The 21,676-nt window shown below is 52.5% G+C and overlaps 1 protein-coding gene across 1 annotated transcript in view; it reads left to right on the top strand.

The window, feature by feature from the left end:
* Positions 1-21,676, top strand: part of LOC116947521 (plexin-A2-like) — a 300,758-nt gene that overhangs the window by 255,348 nt on the left and 23,734 nt on the right. Inside the window, 6 exon segments of the mRNA XM_032963364.2 lie at positions 13,141-13,157; positions 13,159-13,184; positions 14,922-15,068; positions 16,173-16,332; positions 19,059-19,162; positions 20,938-21,034. Of these exon segments, the coding sequence (XP_032819255.2) occupies positions 13,141-13,157; positions 13,159-13,184; positions 14,922-15,068; positions 16,173-16,332; positions 19,059-19,162; positions 20,938-21,034 (551 nt within the window).

Here is a 21,676-nt window from a genome sequence, read left to right on the forward strand (position 1 = left end):
GTCATCATTGTCCTCGTCGCGATCATTGTCTTCAACGTGATTATTGCTGTCATTATCGTCGTCGCAGTTGTCGACATCGTCGTCGTGATTCTAATCGTCGCCATTGTTGTCACTGTTATCGTCGTCATCGCCAGAATTGGCATCGTCGCTCTACACCGTAAACGTCGTCATCGCCACGATTGTCATCACAACCGTCGTCATCGTCGTCATCGTGGTCATCGTCGCCGCCTCCCGCCCCCCCACCACCTCCCGATCTCCAACACCCTCTGGTCGCCTCCGAGAGCCCCGCTCGTGTATGCGCCGAGAGCTCGCCAGGCTTAACTCACGCCGCTTAGCTTTCCAGATGTGACGAGAGATCCCTGCTGCTTTCGGGATAAGTTTAATCACGGGATTTATTTAAAGGGGGAACGCGTTGTAAATGATTCCGCGATGGGAGAAGGGGGATGTCTTTTGTCCACTTTAGAAAGATTTGCATTTTTAAGTAGGCTCCTGTTCACGGCGTTCCCTGTATTCCCACGGGCTCAATTTCGCCACGAAACAGACTTTGGTAATTCTTTTTCCGCCGAACGTTAATTCGCGCTGTTGCGCGATTTTTCTTTTGGGACGAAATTGTATTATCGCCCCGCATATAACGCTCTGCTGAAGCAGCAGAGCTTTTCATCCATTATTCAAATGTGATTTCGCCGGTAATTTAATCTCGCCGAATTCATAACGCACACAATTACCACTGTTTCACCTGCGTGCGGAAACCACAATTAAAGTGATGGCAGTCCGGTTGTTATTTTTTTTGTGCAACTCGTTAGCGCCATTAGATTCGGGCTTAATTCACAAACTAGCTTTGCTACTCGGCTTCGCCCGGGACTTGGATCCACCACGCCCGGCCGCCTTTGTCTCTCCAGTGGCGATGTTCACACACCACACCAGTTACTCGTTTTGAGGCTGAGTCGATCTAGGGGAGGCCCAGGACCGGTTAAAATAATCGTCACCGGTGGTGGCCATGAGCGAGAATCGAACTCGGGTCGCCGGGTTCGTAGCGCAGCGCGCTAACCACTACACTACAATGCGTTACGCTACCGCATGCGCGGGTCACATGACAGATGTGACGTCACAGCTCACTTGCCGTGCAAAAAATAAATGCATTGGGAATAGGTTTTACCCTTTTAACTGGCACAAAAACTGACACCTTTATTCAAGGCATCATGTTTGCAATAACCACAACACAAGCAGTCAAAATGCAAACAAAAGAGACAACTCTGATAATAATATGCACTGTCCTTGAATTTGATTGGTCCACACCCGAGACGGCTTTTCTTAGAGCCTAGTCTCCACTGGTGTTGGACCAGAAGACGCCAAAAGGCGTACAACTCAAAAACAGCACACTATCAGAGTATTGAGGGCTCGGGGTGAGCATTATTGAGCTCCCCCCCCCCAAAAAAAAAAATAAAGTGTATTTTTGTAATTGTGCATGGTGTACAGTCTGGAAAGTACCCACATGGCAAATTTCAAGTTTGTTGCATGTCGGAAAGTACGCTAAACATTTTGAACAGACACACATAATCACAACTTTGCCTTTTGCATATATGGAGATTATTTTCGCTTTGCGCCGACGGGGCGACGAGGTCGTCGATTGCGCAACGGCTGACGGATCTGGCAGAAGGAAGGGAGCGATGGCGGCCTCGACAGCAGTGACCCCCTTCGATGACCTCTCTCCGTCTTGGCCACACGATGCCACAATCTCGACCGACGCTGCCACAGGAACGGTGTGGCGGTCAGCAGCGCAGCGGACTGGCGATCCAGAGCTCGCCCGTTTGATTCATTCTCCCGTTGCGCGGCAGTTGAAAGAATGGGGGACAAGTTAATTAAATCCTCCCTGCCCCCTCTCTCATTCCCCTCGTCCCCCCACTTCCCCCCCTCCGCACCTTTCCACTACAGTCTCTGTCCAACCAGTTGTATAAGCCTGTTCACCGCGGTCGATCGGCAGGCCGCGTGTGGTGTGGTAAAACGCGGGTACTCCCACTTCTTCCAAGGTGCCTGGCCGGCGTGGAAGAGTAGGCCAAATACCCTCCAGAGGAGCTCTCTTGCCAGCAGTGGTGCGTGAGCAAGCAAACACAGGACTGCACCTTTGCCCTGTCAATCCGCGTGCTGGAGGAAGGCCTCCCCGTTCCGCGTCAGTCCTATGGGTTGTTTGATCCGTACTTCACCACGCTGGTCAGCGCAGGTTGGTGAAGGGAGGCAGGGTGGAGGGACGGGGGGGGGGGGGATGGAGGGGTTGAGGCGTTCAGAAGGATTTCCAATATCGCTCGCCACTGACGTTAGCCGTGAGCAGGGCATCCCGAAATCCTCGGCCGTCCGCTAATAAAGCCGAGTGAGGTCAGCGGGGAAATGAATTAGAACTTCAAAGTGACGATGGCGGAAATCAGCCGGCGTTTTGAGAGATGCCACGTGATTAGGACCACTGCCATCACCAGCACCAGCACCACCACCATCACAACCACCAAGGGGTTGTTCATCTTTAGTGACCTTAAGTGAAATGCCATACGCGGGTTCCGAGGGTTACAGGCAGTGTCTGCCCTATGGGGTGACCGTGTCAGCTCGGACACGCCGCTGACAGCCGTCCGACGGCCTTGTCGGACCCGAACGTCGCTGCGGGAGGGAGCCAGGGCCCGGCCAGGGTGGCTTCAGGGAGGGGGCTGCGACCCCCTCCCCTCCAACCCCACATTAATGTCGATACGCAATACTGCAGCGTTCTGATAGATAGATAGATAGATGTATGTGCATGCTGAACGTCTTTCATGCCGTACGTAGCCGACCGTGCCAGTCGCTAGGTGCGACAGATCCCTTTGGGTGATTCAGTCGTCACAGCCACGACCATCGCTGTGTGTGCCGCTACCGGCCACGTGCCGAAATTGAAAGAGTTTTGTTCGTTTTAACTTTTATTTATCGCGACAAAATTGGGGGCGTCGCATGAACAAAAAATTCCCCTCCAAAAAATACCGAAACTGAAATAACCGAGGTGAATGTCGACAGTGTGTGGTGGTCAAACAGTCAAGGGAAGGCATTAAATATAGCACAGAGAGGGAGGGGGCATCCCCACCCCCCCCCTTAATAAAACCCCCCATAACAGCCTCAGGGGCCCCCATCAAAAAGTGCTCGGTCCTGGTTGTGAACACGATTGAGTGGCGAGCGCCGGGGTGGGGTGGTGGGTGCCACTACGGCCTGCAGGAGTTGCACAACGATAATAATGACGATGACGACGACGATGACGACAACGATGATGATGACGATGACAATGACGACGACAGCGGCGACGACGACGATAGTTGCCATTTGAGTCTCAAGCCTTGTGCTTTCAGGTTGGGGGGGGGGCGGGGGTGCCGTTACATGGGGATGTTTTGGTCAATTCCAGCCATGCCGCCGCTCCGGTCACTCCGACACCTGCTCCGGGTCGTGGCGCCGCCGCCGCCGCCGCCACCGCCGCCGCCGCTTGCGATTACGGCGCGACCATCCGACGATTCACACCGCACGCAGCAACATTTTTCAGAATTGCGCGGCGCTACAAATGCACCTCCCCGGTCGTCGCACGTCGCGGCCCGGTTTAACCTTTTCGTTAAGGCGATGGAAACCGAGAAAACGATACAAACGAGAGGGTGAAATAAGTAAGCGGAGGAGAAATGAGTCTTGACTTGTACTCGACGGCGCCCTGGGTTCGCTTCATCGCTGGCGGTGGGGTGAATCGGAGCACACATTCCAGTCACCGCTTACCCGGCTCCCGGCGAAACGCCCAACGGTTTAGAGAGGGTGGCCCAAAGGTCAGGACACGTAGGGCTATTGTATCTACCTTCTTTTTTAACGAATCGAGTAGGTTGTTTCATTTATTTTAACACATGTTCAAATTGACTTCCGTTAACGTTGATGCACGCATGACTATTATTTCCAAATGAATTGGGGACTTTCTTTGAAAAAGAAGGTTACAGCTGCCTTCTTTGGCACACGTAACAACAACAAAACTAATTGAACTCGTTCGCCTTCGGTAGAATTGTATTTCCATTTTTAAATGTCATCTCAAAATGAAGGAGAAAATTAGATATTAATAATGAAAACGGATAGAATATTAACTTCCAGAATAAACAATTAAATGTTCCAATGCCAACTAGTTAAATAATTGTAAGTAAACATGTGTGTTCTGACTTCTGGTGTCACCCTGTACATATAGACACATATATTTGACGTTCGGCCACTGTTGTGTTTAAATACTTTATTAAGCTAGACTCTGTCTGCATTGTACAAACGCCCTGGTGGGGAAGGGGGAGGGGAGCTCTCAAACCTCCAGGTCGTCAGGTCCAATCACCCAAAGCCGTGCGGGGCTGGCTGCATTGAGGTGCAAATGAGCTGTTAATTCATGCGTAAATTGGGGGGGCACGTGTCAAGCGCATCTGTTGGCCATGGGGGTGGAGGGGTGGGTTGGTGGATGGGGGCTGGAGGGGGGCGACTGCGGTGGAGGGTTGGAGGCGGGTCTCGGTGGATGTGGCCAGGGACAGAAGTCTTGAGAAGTGAGGAAATTGGAGGCGAGAGGGCGGGAGGAGGAGGAGGGAGATGGAGGAGGAGGGAGATGGAGGAGGAGCTCGTGGCAATGTGCAGACCGTGACGTTGGAGCTCCGCCGGGATGACAGGCAGGTGACTGCCGGGCGCTGTAGAGGTGCCAGCTCTCCCAATTTAAAACTTATTCCCAACGACAAATAATAATAATAACTCCAAGAAGAAGAGTTGATGCGGTTCATTTGTAAAAAAAAAGGTGCTCGCTGGTTTTGAGGGCCCGGGTTCCCGCCTCGAGGGACGTGAACGCCACACCGTCCGTCGCCTCAACGATTTGCATCTTTGTAGGTGACGGGGGTTTCGTGCCATTTTAGACAAGGATAAAAAGCATTGCACATGCAATGGGGTGGCCACATAACAGGCACGCAAGGCATTTTACTATTTAAAAAAAAAAACTTCATTTATTTTTTTTACCAGGTAAGGCCCACTGAGCTATATAGCTGTTTTTCGGAAGCGGCCTGGCCACAAATGATAGCTCAACGCAGTGGCTTATCACGTGTAAATTCATAGCAGCCAAATACTCTCAACGCACGTTGATTCTAAATGTGGAGGGGAAAAACCGGAAGAAGCAGAGAAAAATCCACGCGGCCACGTGGAGAGAGAGAGAGAGACATGCAAACCCCAAAGATACAGGCATCTGGCTCGGGATCGAACTTACAACCTCCTGTATAGCAGGGGAGGTAGTTGACATTCCGCTACCGTGGCGCCCATCGGTTGGGAGTTGTGCCTTCCTTCTCCGCTGTCTGTGAGCAGCACATCGCCGCCTGTTGATACATCTCTTGATCTCGTGGTTTAGACAAAGCGAAAAGCATTGCACACGCAATGCGGTGGTTACGTGACACGCACTCAAGCAATGTTGAATCGGAGTCGTGCCTTCCTTCCCCGCTGTCCCTTGCTTGTGAACGGCGCACAATTGCCTGCTGTGATATCTAGGGGAGCAAGGATTTAGCTCTGGGGGAGCTTCACAACACCTGTTTCAGATTAATACTGGCCCAGGAGAAGCATACATTGGCATCGATACACACTAATCACTGAGCTTCCATCAACACCACAAAGAATCCGCAATGTATGCCCAAAATTGTGGAAATGCACACTTGACCTCCTCCAAGCTTTTACATTTATTCCCTCGCTCTCAGCCACACCGGTCCCATCGGCGACTCTTCCAATGCGCGGGCGCGTCTAATCTTTGTTTTATAATTCTCGCTCAGCGTTCGGAAACACCGGTCGATCGTGCCTGACGGAAATCGTTACCGCGCGTGCCTCCAGCGCCGGCTCGTTTGCGAGAAGCCACGGTGAGACGAGACAAACAGACGAAACTCTCCGCTGCCCTTGTCGCACACCACGTGACCACCCACCCTGCCCACTCCACACACAGCCACCCACCCTGCCCACTCCACACACAGCCACCCAGCCTGCCCACTCCACACACAGCTCCCCACCCTGCCCACTCCACACACAGCCACCCACCATGCCCACTCCACACACAGCCACCCAGCCTGCCCACTCCACACACAGCCAGCCACCCTGCCCACTCCATAGACTGCCACCCACCCTGCCCACTCCACAGACAGCCACCCACCATGTCCACTCCACACACAGCCACCCACCTTGCCCACTCCACACACAGCCACCCACCCTGCCCACTCCACACACAGCCACCCACCATGCCCACTCCACACACAGCCACCCACCCTGCCCACTCCACACACAGCCCCCCACCCTGCCCACTCCACACACAGCCACCCACCCTGCCCACTCCACACACAGCCACCCACATCACCGCCGCCTACGCTCCAGCCCCTCCAACAGACTGTTGGCGCAGGTGCGGTTAGCGAGCACTCTCTATAAAAAGTGAGACAACCATGGGTAATTAACTGGCATGATTATTTTACATCTCTTTTTGTATGGTATTCGCATTCGACAGTGAAATTGAGCGAGCGTGAATGGCGAGATGTTACCCCCCTCGCCTGGTATGCAGGAGGTCGTGAGGTTCGATCACGACCCTACACGTTCTCCCCGTGGTCGCGTGGATATTTCTCCGGTTTCTCTGGTTTCTTGCTCCACATTTAGAAACAAAATGCGCTTAGAGGGTTTGGCTGCTATACATTTCCACATTCTAAGCCACTTCTTTGAGCTTATCACTTGTGGCCAGGCCGCTTCTGAAAAATAGCTCTATAGTTCAGTGTGCCTGACCTGGTAAAATAAAACATAGTTTAGTTTAGGAAGGGTGGTGGAGTGGTAATCACACACCGCTGTTAACCTGCCGACCTGATTTCAATTCCTAGGCACGGCTGACGTCAGTGGAAAGTGATATCTCTTCTCGCTCTAGACCTACCGGTACCCCCACCACTCTCTTCACTAACCCCACACTGACGAGCGTTGGTGAAGTATGCATGGTCAAACAACGCCGCAGCACAGCCAACACACCATTAGGAAGGCCCTCTCATCTAGTCGTGGCTTCACAAGCCACCATGAACAATTAATTTACAATTATTAAACTGATGGAAGGTGCTAGTGGTGGTGGTGGCAGCGTTGGGACTGGCTCAGCCCCGGACCGTCTGAGGCCAAGCACTGAACGGCCCACAACCAACAATCGCCCGCAACCAACAACCGCTCACAACCAACAACCGCCCAAAACCAATAACCCAATAACGGCCCACAACCAACACCTGCCCACAACCAAAAATCGCCCGCAACCAACAACCGCCCACAACCAATAACGGCCCACAACCAACACCTGCCCACAACCAAAAATCGCCCGCAACCAACAACCGCCCACAACCAATAACGGCCCACAACCAACAACCGCCCACAACCAACAACCACCCACAACCAACAACCGCCCACAACCAATAACGGCCCACAACCAACACCCGCCCACAACCAACAACCACCCACAACCAACAACCGCCCACAACCAATAACGGCCCACAACCAACAACCGCCCACAACCAACAACCACCCACAACCAACAACCGCCCACAACCAATAACGGCCCACAACCAACAACCGCCCACAACCAACAACCACCCACAACCAACAACCGCCCACAACCAATAACGGCCCACAACCAACAACCGCCCACAACCAACAACCACCCACAACCAACAACCACCCACAACCAATAACCGCCCACCACCAACAACCGCCCACAACCAACAACCGCCCACAACCAACAACAACCAATAACCGCCCACAACCAACAACCGCCCACAACCAACAACCGCCCACAACCAACAACCGCCCACAACCAACAACCGCCCACAACCAATAACGGCCCACAACCAACAACCGCCCACAACCAAGTCACGATGATGCGCAGTCGTCGGCCGCAGCCCAAGCCGTCTTGCCGCCCCGGCCCCCCACCCCCTCTCCCCACCCCCTCTCCCCACCCCCACTCCCCACCCTCTCCCCACCACTCCGCACCGAGAACGCCGCGAGTGTCGAGCTCGAGCGAGCAAACCGCTTGGGCACGCGCCACCAGTGTTTGTTCCCCGCCGGCTTCTTCCCTCTTGTAAAGGTCGTCGGGGGTCACGCGAGAATGCGGCGATAAGGAGGTGGGCTATTGATCACCGGCGCGCCTCGCCGAATATCGCGCACGCGGGTCCGGCTTTTGCACGCCGGTGGCGACCGCCAAATTGATTTTTATTCCTCCTCCTCCCTCCTGCCGCTGCCGCCGCCGCCGGGAGGAAGGCCATTTACGCTCGCTCGGAGTTCAATTTCACCCGTCGAATACTAATCAGTCATACGGGGGGGGGGGGGGGGGTCCGCCAGGAGATAATGGAAAGATATGGATTTAAATAAAGACTCGCGCTGTTTAATTCCCCTGCTGGTTAGACACGCGTGCCCGCTCGCGCTCGCGCGCCAGTAAATATTGGCGAAATTTACCAGACGGAGGTTTGTAACAAATGAGGTTACGCGGCGGTTTTAGTAATGAGGCGCGGCGGCGTTGTGGGGAAAAAAATGTTTGATTGATTGTTTTGTGTGTGTATATGTGCGTGTGTGTATATATATGCGCGTGTGTGTGTATGCGTGGGCGCGTGTGCATGTGTGGTGTAGATAATCAAATCTATCAGCATCGTTTATTTATCCCGCCTGAAAGCTCTTTAAATTAATTCTCTCTCTCTCTCGTGTGGATGAGTTGATGGCTGTGTAGTATAGCGGGGGTTGTTGCGGATTCTTTTTTTTTGTTTTCAGCAAATTTCAGATGTTGGCCGCAAGGGACTTCATGATTCACAACTGATGAGCCGGTCCCTCGTTACACCCCTCCCCCTCCTCCCCGGCTGTCACCAGCCACAGCCCACCGCGTGAACATTTGGGTGTAAGACATCTGATGCTGCACCCTTGGTGCTGCACTATTTTGGGGCTGCAGAACCGGTGCTGCACGCTCGGTGCTGCACCCAAGGTACTGCACTACAGGTGCTGCACCCAAGGTACTGCAGGACAGGTGCTGCACCCAAGGTACTGCACTACAGGTGCTGCACCCAAGGTACTGCACTACAGGTGCTGCACCCAAGGTACTGCACTACAGGTGCTGCACCCAAGGTACTGCAGGACAGGTGCTGCACCCAAGTTACTGCAGGACAGGTTCTCTGCAGGGCAGGTCCTGCACACTCGGTGCTGTACCGCATGTGCTGCACTCTGGGTGCTCCACACTTGGTGTTGTACACTCGATGCTGCACGCTCGGTGCTACGGCCTCGGTGCAGCACAGCTAGTTCTGCACCCCTGGCACTGGAGGCCCGGGTAGAGCGCGGAGCGGTCGTGAAGGAGCCTCGTGAGTCGCTGTGTTTCCCCACGTACCGTAAGCCGCTCCTCGCTTCAAACGCTGCTCTAATTGCGGTGGTGTTGTCCACTTGTTTTATTGTTTTTTCCCCCCGTTGTAAATTTGTGCATTGTTATACAAATTTTACGGGGTGGTTGAAATATTATATATTTTTTCATTAATAGAGAAAGTTGTGTTTGAGTGTTGTGCTTTTTTTTTGTTTACCCCGCGACATCTAACCATTGCGGCATCGTGAATCGCGTTTCGATACAAAGTGTATCCATTCGTCAAGTCTCCCAGAGCACCGCATTCCCCACGTTGCTGGAAACCGGTCCGCTGAAGCAGGCGTCACAGAACTACTTCTGAGATCCCTTTATTACGTGACCTCTTAAACCTGACAGTACACGTCCTGTCTCGATGTTTGTCGTGACATTTTTTTGTTTTGCGATGAAGTACAACATACATACATAGTTCAGTGTCGGTAGTTAGGTGAGTAAATGGGTAGTTAGGTGAACGGGTGTGTATGTAGTTTGGTGGGGAGTAGGCAGTGTGGTGGGCAAATAGGAATGGGTGGGTATGTGGGTGCATGAGTGGTTAGGTATGTAGGTGGATGGGTGGCTGGCTGTATGAATGTGTGTATGGTGAACGTCTTACATATCTTACGTAGCCAACCGTGGTAATCGGAGGTGCGGGGTAAGGACAACAAACTAAATACACAAAAAAAAAACAGTTCTAGAGAAATGAGTTTCAAATCCAGATTTAATAGTGCATAGCTCCAGTGGCTTCCCAATATCGGAAGGAAGAGCGTTCCAGACGGCCGCAGAAGCGCATCTGAAAGCACGCAAAGCAGTGACCGCCTTTGTTCCATGGCTAGCAGCCAGAAGCCGCTGCGAAGATGACCGGAGTTCACGTGATGGCTTACGCTCCTTGACGAGATCAGCGTGACATTGTGGTTCAATTGTGGTAAGCACTTAAGTGAAAAACCGAATAGAAAATTGTCATTTCGTTTTTTTTACTGCAGTCATTGGTGGATGGGCAGAGACCATCAACTGGCTGCATTTGAGAACTCTGTTTAATCACTGCTGGCTAAAACACCCGTGACCTCTTATCCATATTCGTTGGTTCTTTCGGTAAAGTTACGTAGGTGAAAAAATAAAAAAATAAAAATCACGACGTTTCGATTGCAACACAAGCAATCATCATCAGATGTGACAACCACAGCAAGACATTTTCTTACTGAATTGGGAGAGAAGCCAGAGTTAGGGCAGTTAAATAAGTCAGAGAGGGGGAGGATGGGGGGAAGGGGAGGGGGCGTATGGGGAGAGGAAGGGCGAGCCCTGCAGGGACGCTGAGAGCAACGAAGCGACACGATTGCTGCCAAGATAGATGATGGCGCCCAAAGCAAAATAGCCGTACTGCTAAACGCTGAGGATGTAATTAACTCGGTAAAATAGACTAGTACCCGATAAATAAGATGGAACAACTATATATGAACAGTTAAGTTTTACTTGGTTAATAAATTACTGCAGTCACGAAAGCTTTAAATCAAAAATCTTTCCAATGATTGCTCAATTTGTATCCACCATCTCGGTTGAAGTTATGTCTATGTTTATATATCTGGATGGCTTCATGAATACATCTTTGATGGTAGCCAGACGGCTTTGCTGAGCACCTTGGTCTCGGAGAAAATAATATCATGAGAGCCCACACCGTTATAGCAATGATCAGCACACTGAGATTGGGGCAGTGCCCCTTTCCCACATGTCTCAAGCTAAAGACAGAAATTCCCGATGCGTGGCAGCCAATTCGATAGTTTTAATTGTCAGGGGTTGGAATTAAGTGGGAAAACCCAATTAATGTATTTGTTTTTTTTCTTTCTCCCAGCAGTAATTCTGGTGTTTGGGCTGCGACAATGAACTCACTCACACTTGAGAACCCAGCTTTTATCGCAGGTGGATGCAACCAAAAATGGAAACACGGGATCTCAGCGGTCCCCGTTCAATATCTCGACCTTAACCCCTGAGCCCACGAGTCCGGCAACTAACAGGAAGACTTATTTTATTTTCATTCAGCTTTTTTTTTTACCCAGGAAAGCCTGACCTAGTCTCATGGAGTGTACTGCCAAGTGTTCACAGTCGAGGGGGAGGAGCGATGATCGCCTTGTATATTTTCAACTGAGTAGCCTTGGAGCAGATGGTGGTGGGATGAGACTGTCAGGTCAGATCGTGGAGGTCGCTGCGTGTCGAACGTGCAGCTGCTGCGGGTTGTGGCAGAGGGTACGAAGCGAGCGTTGGCAAGGAGGTTGCCGTGCCATCGGCGGCTTTGGCCTCGATTAACTCGGGATTCCGAGTGAGGCGCTGGGTAGACTCCAGCTTGTTCAGGCTGCTGGAGTGGTGTGAGCGCATCACCACACCGGCTGTCTTTTTATTTTACATTGGCGACCAGTCCAGTATCGAGTGGACTATAAGATCCTGCTGCTGCTGCTGCTGACCAACAAGGCACTCAATGGATCAGCCCCGCGATATTTACAGCAACTGATCCATCTTTATACACAAACGAGGTCCCTGAGATCTTGGGATCGTCTTCTTCTCAGTACTCCGAGGTCAAGGCTCATTTCCTGGGGTGATCGGGCTTTTGCCAGTGAAGCAACCGAGCTTTGGAATGCTTTCATAATAAGACAGAGTCGTTCACTTTATTTGAGCCTGTCATGAAAACTCACCTCCTTAAACTGGCCTTTACTCTCGCCGAGTTCTGTCCGTTTACCAGCCAGGTTATGTTCATGCCCTGCTTTCCATGCATGGGTGCATTGGGATCTGTGAATGAAATGCACCTTTTTCAAATGTAAATTATTATTGTTATGAACCACCCAGCTATCTAGGACAAAATATTCTCGTAAGGCAAAATGTTGTGCGTACGGGATCGGCTCTCTCATGAGTTTGTTGCAGCTGTGGCTTGTTGAGGTTGTAGGTGGCGAGATGCTAACCACCTCGCCCGGTACACAGGAGACCGTGAGTTCGATCCCGACCCTGACCATGCCTGCTGTATACGTGGACTTTGCATGTCTCTCTCTCCCCGTGGATTTTTTTTCTCCCGAGTCCTTCGGTTTTTCCTCCCAAATTTTGAATCAACGTGCGTTGAGAGTATTTGGCTGCGATACATTTCCGCGCGATAAGCAGCTTCGTTGGGCTACCATTCGTGGCCGGGTCGCCTCTGAAAAAGAGCTCCACAGCTCAGTGGGCCTTACCTGGTAAAATAAAAAAATATATATAGTTTCATAATCAATGTATGTTGAACTTCTTTCGCACCGTACATAGCCTAGCATGATAATCAAGGTTGAGGGATATGTGTGAGAGTGTGCTTGCTGTGTGTTAATACAAACACGTTCGCTTGGCAACTTTCTTCAAATGTCCCAGTTTTCTCCGGACCTCAGCATTAGCAGCAGCATCATCATCAGCATCATCATCATCAGAAATGCGCAGGTCGACGAGGGCCCGTTGTGCCAATCATGAGTGTCCATGCTCCACACTGCATCGTAAAAGGCCCTCGGCAAGGTCAGGCCCGGTGTCACGACGGATCTAACGAAGGCCCCGACAGCGTGAAAACGTGGCCTCCCAACTACAAGTCCGTCGATCTCCCTGCCCTCTTTTTTATCTCTCTCTCTTGGCTCTGAAGTGGGGCCATTGCCCGAAACGTCAGCCGACTGTTCACGTTTCCGTTTTAAACGATAATAATGGCGAATATGCCGAGCGTTGTGCTAACCGAGTCGACGTCTCCCTTGCGACAGGACCGAGTCCGTCGCAGAGCTTTCTACTCCACAAGTTTCTCAAGGTGGGTTCGTCTTCAGCTGGAATCTCCGCGCGTAAATCGTCGCCGTTGTAACATGCTGGAATGTATGGGCGTGCGAATGAATGCGCGCGTAGCCAGGTTTGTTTCGCTCGAGTTTCTCTTCGCTTCATTGCTGTTCTTTGTTTTGATTTCGTCATTTATAGTGACCCAGGTCATTGTTGCGAATGAGGCTCTATCCCTGGTGCCTTCGACAAATTTTCACCTTGACCCTGAAACTTGTGTAAATTCACCGCGCGATGAAGTCCTCTCCCCAGCTCCGTGCGGGTCGAGGCGGTAATTTGTCCGCACTTTGCCGTGCTCGTCGGTGCCGGTTGGCAAAGGCAGGAAGCATAGAAATACGGTACAACAGTGGAAATACAGCACAACAATGGAAATACAGTACAACAATGGAAATACAGTACAACAATAGAAATATAGTAAAACAATGGAAATACAGTACAACAATGGAAACACAGTACAACAATGGAAATGCAGTACAACAATGTATTTTTCTGCAATCCGCTCTGCTGCTCACCAGGTTGAACTCGATGCAGCTTGGGCATGGCGGTTGCCCATCCAGGCTGAGCACTGCTTCACTTTCCAGAGATCTCACGAGCTCAGGATAACTTCTGGGTGATTTGTTCATCCGCTGTGTACCGGCCTAAATTGACAATAACAACTGGATTTTATCTTGCTGAGAGGAAGACGAGATCCTCATGCGTTTAGCCACTGGCAGAGTGATGAAGATCAGTCGGTTGATATATCAAGATCTTCCCTAATCTTCGCGGCATGTACACCACAATAAAGCTATGTTATATATTTACGAGATATGTAATAATTCAGCCGCGCCTGCTGCTCCCATGTGAGTGCTATTGTAGGTCTGCGCGCACACAGTACACCCACTAATACACACGCAGTACACACACAGTACACGCACTGATTGATCTACAAGTCTCGCGTAAGTAAAATCTGCAATGTTTAAACATTCTCCGAGTGAGAGCACCGATCGTGGAATGGCACTGTCTCTAGAACGGTGTGATCGCGTTGTCAGACGAATGTTATACATGCCATCATCGCTGTCATCACCCCATCACTACCATCATCATCACCACATCACTACCATCATCACCACCACATCACTACCATCATCACCAGCACCATCGCCTTGGTTATTCTGCAGCAGGCCGAGAGTGCCGCCCGTGCCTCGCCGGTCCTTGGACTGTGGAACGCTGTGACGCTCTCCAAGGTGCTGATGCCCGTGTCGTCATTGCCTCTCCACTTTCCCCGCTTCATGTTTCTGCCCTCGCCCCTCGTTGCTTGTCACCCCCCCCGTCCCTCGTTGCTTGTCACCCCCCCCCCCCCGTCCACCCATTTGCCCAACTAACTGACCGACTCACCGACCAACCAACCAACTAACCGACCAACTAACGAACCATCCCACCAACTGACTGACTGACCGATCAACCCACCTATCGGCTGACCGACCCACCAAATGGCCCAACCAACTAAACTAATAATGAACTAACCAACCGACAAACCGACAAGCTGATCAACTTACCAACTAACCGACCGACCGCCCAACCTTCGACCGACTGATCGACGCAACCAATCGACCCAACCGACTCACCGACTGACAAACTAACTGACCGACCATCCAATCCAACCAACTGACCCACTCACCGACCGACCGACCCACTGACCGACCCGCTGTCTGACCCGCCGACGATGCCCTCGTATCAGGAACGAGCGGGCGAGCCCCTCTTCAAGCTGTACTGTGCCATCAAGCAGCAGATGGAGAAAGGTCCGATCGACACGGTGAGCGGGGAGGCGCGATACTCGCTCAGCGAGGACAAGCTCATCCGCCAGCAGATAGAGTACCGCACGCTGGTGAGAAGCTCACCGCAGAGCCGCACCGCCGCACCGCGCACACACCCACCCACCCACCCACTCCGTTGAGCCGTGGTGTCAGCGTCTGCGCTGGGGGATACAAACTTGCACACGAGCACCACGAGCATTGCCAGTGGCCTTAATAGGCGCTCGCCAACAGCGCTTGGCCAACGGGCGGTTGCGTGCCGCCCGGTGGTAGTTGTGTGCAACTGGGTTGCGTGCAGCCGGGCTGCGCGTACGGTACACGGGAGCGACGATTAAGTTGCGCAATTTCGAGCGCGATTTGGTTGCTCAATCGATCACCCCAGGTGTGTAGCCGGCTTCAGGCTCCTGTAGATATCTCGCGGCGGTGCGTGTCAATAATACATGATGTTTGGGGCAATGGCCCTTCATCATTGCACATAGATAGGCCAGGGAGATTGAGTGGCCGGTAAGTCTGCAGCTCTACATGACGGCGCTCTAAAGCATCGCATGCATTATATGTTTTTGCAATAAGCCCATGGCGTTATTGACGAATGTGTTGAGTTTTTGTTTTGGTTATTGTGCTCGTGCACCACTGCCAATGCAGCATCGGCAAAAAGAAATGTATGATTTAGTTGTGTGCGCATAATTGTGTATGTGTTGCATTTTTGTGAAGCGGTCGTTGTAGCGGTTAGCGCCCTGCACTACGAAACCCTGCGACCTGACTTCGAGTCTCGTTCATGGCCAATACCGGTGACGATCATCTCCCCTAGGTCGACTCAGCTTCAAAATGAGTACTTGGTGCAGTGTGTACACATCGCCACTGGGGAGACAAAGGCGACCGGGCGTGGTCCTGGCCACTCACCTCCTGGTGTACCATTTCGGCCTTCATAGGTGCTCGCTAGCAGCACTTGCCCCAACAGTCTTTTAAAGGCTATATAACGGGAGGGGGGGGGGGTGGGAGAATCCTTGTCTTCGTGTGTACACGTGTGTGTATGTACATGTGTGTGTGTGTGTACACGTGTGTGTGTGTGTGTACACGTGTATGTGTGTGTGCCTGGCACAAGCGTCGTGGTGACGTCACCGCCACTTAGTGGCGAATGGCGGTTGTTGTTGTTGTGTGTGTGTGTGTGCGGCGCACAGACCCTGAACTTGGTGAACCCGGAGAGCGAGAAGGGCCCCGAGGTTCCGGTGAAGGTGCTCAACTGCGACGCCATCACCCAGGTCAAGGAGAAGCTCCTGGACGCGGCCTACAAGAACGTGCCCTACTCGCTGCGGCCCCGCGCCTCCGACCTCGACCTGGGTCAGAGGGGTGGCCACGAACGTCCACGCACCCCCACCCCCCCGTCGCTCCCAACTCCGCGCCAGCGATGCCGCTATTGGCTGGCCATCGAACAAAGACGGTCGCCGCATTGCGAGCTTTCTAGATGCGCTTCTGTAGCCCGTCCGGAACTCTCTTCCTTTCCGATGTTAGAACGCCACTGGAGCTGTGCACTTTTAAATCATCTCGACTGAATACTCGTTTGTTTTTTTAACTGATTTTTGTGTTTAGATTGTTGTCCTTCCCCCGAAAATCGCGGTTGGCTACGTACGGTGCGAAAGAAGTTCACATACACTCATGCATACAGCACAGTCAGCCATCAAATACCGACACCAAAACTCCCCATCCTCCGAACCACCCACATACCCACCCACATTCCCACCCATTCACCCAACTAACCATTTACCCACCTAACTACCTACTCGCCCAACTACTTACCCATCCATACCACATTCACACCAGTCAGTCAGTCACCAACCCACCCACATGCCTGCCTACCAGCCGGCCTGCTAACCTCACTCAGTGAGCCAGCCACCCACCTACATACCTACCTAACCACTCACGCACCCACATACCCACCTTTTCTAATTTTCCCACCAAACTGCCTACTCCCCACCCAACCACATACACACGCATTCACCTAGCTACCCATTTACTCACCTAACTACTGATCCTATGTATGAATGTTCAACTTATTTCGCACCGTATAGCCAACCGTGTTAATCCAAGGTGCGGGGGACGGACGACAAACGAAACACGAAAAGCAATTCTAAGGAAATTCGTTTTCAATCTGGTTTCCTAATATTGGAAGGAAATGGCCGCAGAAGTGCACCTGAAAGCGCACGATGTGGTGACCCGCCCCCCTTACGCACACACCCACGTATTCACCACACTACCTGCACCACCAACATATCCACTCATCCACCTACACAACAGTCCACCCACTCACCCACCGACCCCGCCCCCCTAGCCCACATGCGTGTGGCGGCTGGGGCTGAGTGTGCGCATCAGTTGATCTTGGCCTTGGGCATGCCCGGAGGGGGCAGGGGAAGCGGTGGTGGTGGGGACAGGGAGCCGGAGTCTGTGCTTTAGCAATCTCTCTCTCTCGCTTTGCCTTGGGCCAGGGAAAATTGCCGCTTCTAACACGCGCGCCGCGTAGGAAACGCAACGCGCGCACACACACTTGCACGCGCACGATGCAACGCTCGTGCGGCGCGTACACGCGGGCGCACTCATGAACGGTTTGCGCTGTGTCCTTAACCTGCGCACGTTCTCTAATTTACGTGCTCCTCTATCTCCGTCTCGTAATCTCGAATGTGTACCGCTCCGCGGCTGTCTAAGCGCACCACGAATTTTCGTTCCATTTTATTTTTCCGGTTCACCAATGACATGGCCACGATTTTGAGTGCGTTCGCCGCAAAGGTTAACTTCCCCGCTGTACTGACCGTAGAAAATCTAAGCACCGTCCGCTCTACCACGGACGTTAAAGGTCCGGTCCCCGCGACATCACTCGCAAGCGTAGGCCATCGTGTGCCGGAGCCACGGCCTGCATTTGCCAACTTTTAAAAAGATGTTGATGCCGCTAATCATTCGATAGGAATACAGTCTGTTCTCCTATAATGCGGTAGTCGTTGCGTCCCTGAGGAACACCGCGTTATTTATGGCTGAGTCGACCTAGGGGGGGGGGGCCCTGGGCCGGTTCAGATAATCCTCACCGACGTTGGTCGTGAGCGGGAATCGAACTCGCTGGGTTCACAGCGCGAGTGCGATAGCCACAGCGTCGCACGCTCCACCCCCAGCGCGACCCGAGTTTTATTCATCGTCACGGCTCACGTCAGCGGCGTGTGAACCGGTCCTGGGGCTTCCCTCTAAATTGACTCGGCCTTGCGTTTCAGTGCCGGCTGGATCATTCCACCTACAGTAGCGGCTTGGTGGTGAGCGCGTTGGCGAGAGGTGCGCCAGGTGGTACGTGGGCAGCTGCTTTATCATGAATAATATGTCATGGAGGGTAAAGCACAGCCCGCGATAGCACGTGAGATGCGTACGCAGGCTGAACAAAGACCGAGGCGCGTGGGTAGCATCGATAAGCATCCAGCAGCATCCCGCCTTGCGTGATGCTACGCCGAGGCAGCCGTACGACCGCTTATTCCTACTCGCGCGACGTGGTTCCGTCCACTCGATCGCGTTCTATCTAATTCGCATCCACGTTATAAAAAATGCGGTCCTTGAAACATTCATCGCGTTATAGCCAATTTGCTGCGAAAACTTGCCAGGACCCTCCTGCAAAAAAATGCATCAAGAGACTCGGGCGATGTAGCCGGTGAGACACACCGAGTACGAAAAACAAGGTCACTGAGCGCCGCGGTGGTGAGATGTTAATCACCTCGCCTGGTGTACAGGAGGCGTGGGTTCGATCCCGACCCTGACGCCTGCTGTATACATGGAGTTTGCATGTTCTTTCTTTCTCCCCCCATGGTCGCGTGGATTTTTTGTCCTCTTGTATTTGCCTCCACATGTATTTTCAACATCACCCGTTGAAAGTGTTTGTCTGCTCTATAGATTCCTACGCGATAAGCCACTTCGTTGAGCGATCATTTGTGTCCAGGTCGCTTCTGAAAAAGAGCTGTGTAGCTCAGTGGGCCTTACCTGGTTTAAGAAAAAAAAAGTTGATGTTTTTTTTGTTCCTTGCTGTTGGTTTTCTGCGGCAGAGTGGCGGCCCGGCAGGATGGCGCGGGTCATCCTGCAGGACGAAGACCTGACGACGAAAATCGAAAACGACTGGAAGAGGTGCAACACCCTAGCTCATTACCAGGTGAGGCGGCGTTTCCACTTCCTGCACCGCCGCACGTGACCGGCGAACGAATTGTCACGAACCTGGAACTCGTGAAGCGACTAATCCCCCGCTCGTCCCTGCGGTCGCTTAATAGGCACTTCACTACTACCCGCCGGTCTGTACGGAATTAAGTTTTACAAGCAAGAGCAGCATTGCATTGCCTGGGTTTTACCGCTTCTGTCACCGTTAACAACAACAGCCGCCCTTCGCCACTGAGTGGCGGTCATGTCACCACGGCACCTGTGCCAGGCCAGGTGCACTTTGAGGCCACGTGAAGTGTTGGGACAGAGCCGGGTGCCATGGTTTGACTGACAGACGCACCAGCTGTACCCCCTACTGTGCCAACTCCTCTGCCCTCCGTTGTTGGAGGGCGACTGCCTCCAACTGCCCAGTAGCAGGGCCCTTCACGAGCCTCCTCCACAGAGGCCGAACTTGACACCGCTGCTACCGGTCTTCGGCAAGTCCAATCAGCTCCACTTCCTCCTGTACAACATCAGTCCATCTCTTTTCTTTGCTCGTGCCGCACTCGTTTTCTCCCCTCTATCCGACCAAACAGAAGCTGCTTTGGCAATCGGTGGCTGGGCATGCGGGCTACGTGACCCAGCCAACGCAGCCTTGCCCGTCGTCACAAAGACACACACTCACACAAACGCATGCGCGCATGCACACGCACGCACGCCGTGACGAGAGCCTTTCCACCCATCGTAAGCGTCACCACGATTGTTGCAGCTGTCAGCCAAATGAGCAGATTCGTTCTCCTTCGGTCCGTTTCACTTGCTTTTGCACCCTCGAGGAGAGAAGCGGCATAATGAATAAAGCTCCCCGGCTTTTCTAATGTGCAGATGTGCAAGGGGCAGCTGCCATCTTTGATCGATGACACATCTGCCACACAGCAGAAGACGCGCGAGAAAACCACGTATTATTTCACGTGAATACTTACCGACATCCTTTCTCTATTGAAACGTTCCCAAATGTATGTATGTCCCTATTTATTAAGGATGAGTTTCGTGTTCATTTTGATACATTTTATTTATTCACGTTGCCCGATCGTGGCACACTTCCAACAGTGAACACACTGCCCGGTGTTACGGGTCGTGCGTGTACCGAATCGCAGAGCCTGCGGGTGGAATGTCGCAGCGTTGGCCGCTATTTTCTTTTAATAAGCAGAAGACGGGGTGGCGGAGCTGGGGATGGGGGCGTGGAAGTGGCTCACACGTGGGAGATTGTATGTATGTATGTCGAACATCTATCGCACCGTACGTAGCCAACCGTGATAATGGAAGGTACGGGATTGAAGTGCTGCACAAACATGAGTTTGACATTTAAATATCTCGGGATTCGTTTTTTTTTTCAAGGACAGTTTCGGATCTTTTGTTGTTAGTGCTTTTGGACCGTTTACATTATGGAACAATAATTGCACGCGCCTTTCGCAAATGACACTCCATCCCTGGAGTTCTCACTCGGTTAGACAAAATCAGCGTGACGTCACGTGCCGCCACTCTTGTTGGTGAGAGCGAAAAAGTGATGGAATGTACGAAGACGTCACGAAGACGTCACTGCACGTGACGTCGTACCATAGATATTCATTCCGAAAGAGAAAAAAAAAACGCGTGTTTTCTGTTCACGTTTTTTTATTTTTTTCTTTCGGATCGTCCAAAATTTCGACGCTCGGTGCGACTATCGGATCTCTCGATTTCACCCCAAAGATCAGCCACGCAACGGCGAATGTTTTCGTTATCTCTTCCGCGAGACAGATTCTGGATGGCTCAGCAGTGGCGCTGGTGCCAAAGCAGCTGCCCACGTGCCACCTGGCGCACCTCTCGCTAACGCGCTCGCTGCCAAGCCGCTACGGTACGTGAAATGATCCAGCCGGCACCGAAACGCGACGCCGAGTCAATTTAGGGGGAAGCCCCAGGACCGGTTCACACGCCGCTGACGTGAGCCGCGATGGGGAATCAAACTCTAGGGTCGCTTTGGTTAGTGGATCGTGTGACGCTGCGGCTGTCGCACTGGAGCTGTGAACCCAGCGAGTTCGATTCCCGCTCATGGTCAACGTCAGTGAGGATTGTCTGAACCGGCCCTGGGCCTCCCCCTAGGTCGACTCAGCTATAAATGAGTACCTGATGCGGTATGTAAGCATCGCCACTTGGCAGACAAAGGCGGCTGGGCGTGATGCTGGCCACCCACCCCCTCGTGTGCCGCGCCCGCCCCCATAGGTGCTGCTCGTTAACAGCACTTGCCCCAACAGTCTGTTAAAGGCTACACGGGCAATCTTTGTCTTTGTATATGAGGAGCGATAACGTGATGGTTAATGTACTGAAAAACCCGGCGTGCTGGGTTCGATGCCCGGCCGTGGCTGACATCAGTGACGAGTGATTTCTGAACCACCCCTTGCCGCTCTACCGCACTCTTCCACCCCCCACCCCGGTCCGCCTCACCAACTTGAAACTATCATCGTGAAGTATGGTCAAATCAACCCTCACAACCGCGGCG

Source organism: Petromyzon marinus, chromosome 30 (genome assembly GCF_048934315.1).
Source record: "Petromyzon marinus isolate PM22_M1 ecotype Great Lakes invasive population chromosome 30, UKy_Petmar_22M1.pri1.0, whole genome shotgun sequence".
In the NCBI taxonomy this organism is placed as follows: domain Eukaryota; kingdom Metazoa; phylum Chordata; class Hyperoartia; order Petromyzontiformes; family Petromyzontidae; genus Petromyzon; species Petromyzon marinus.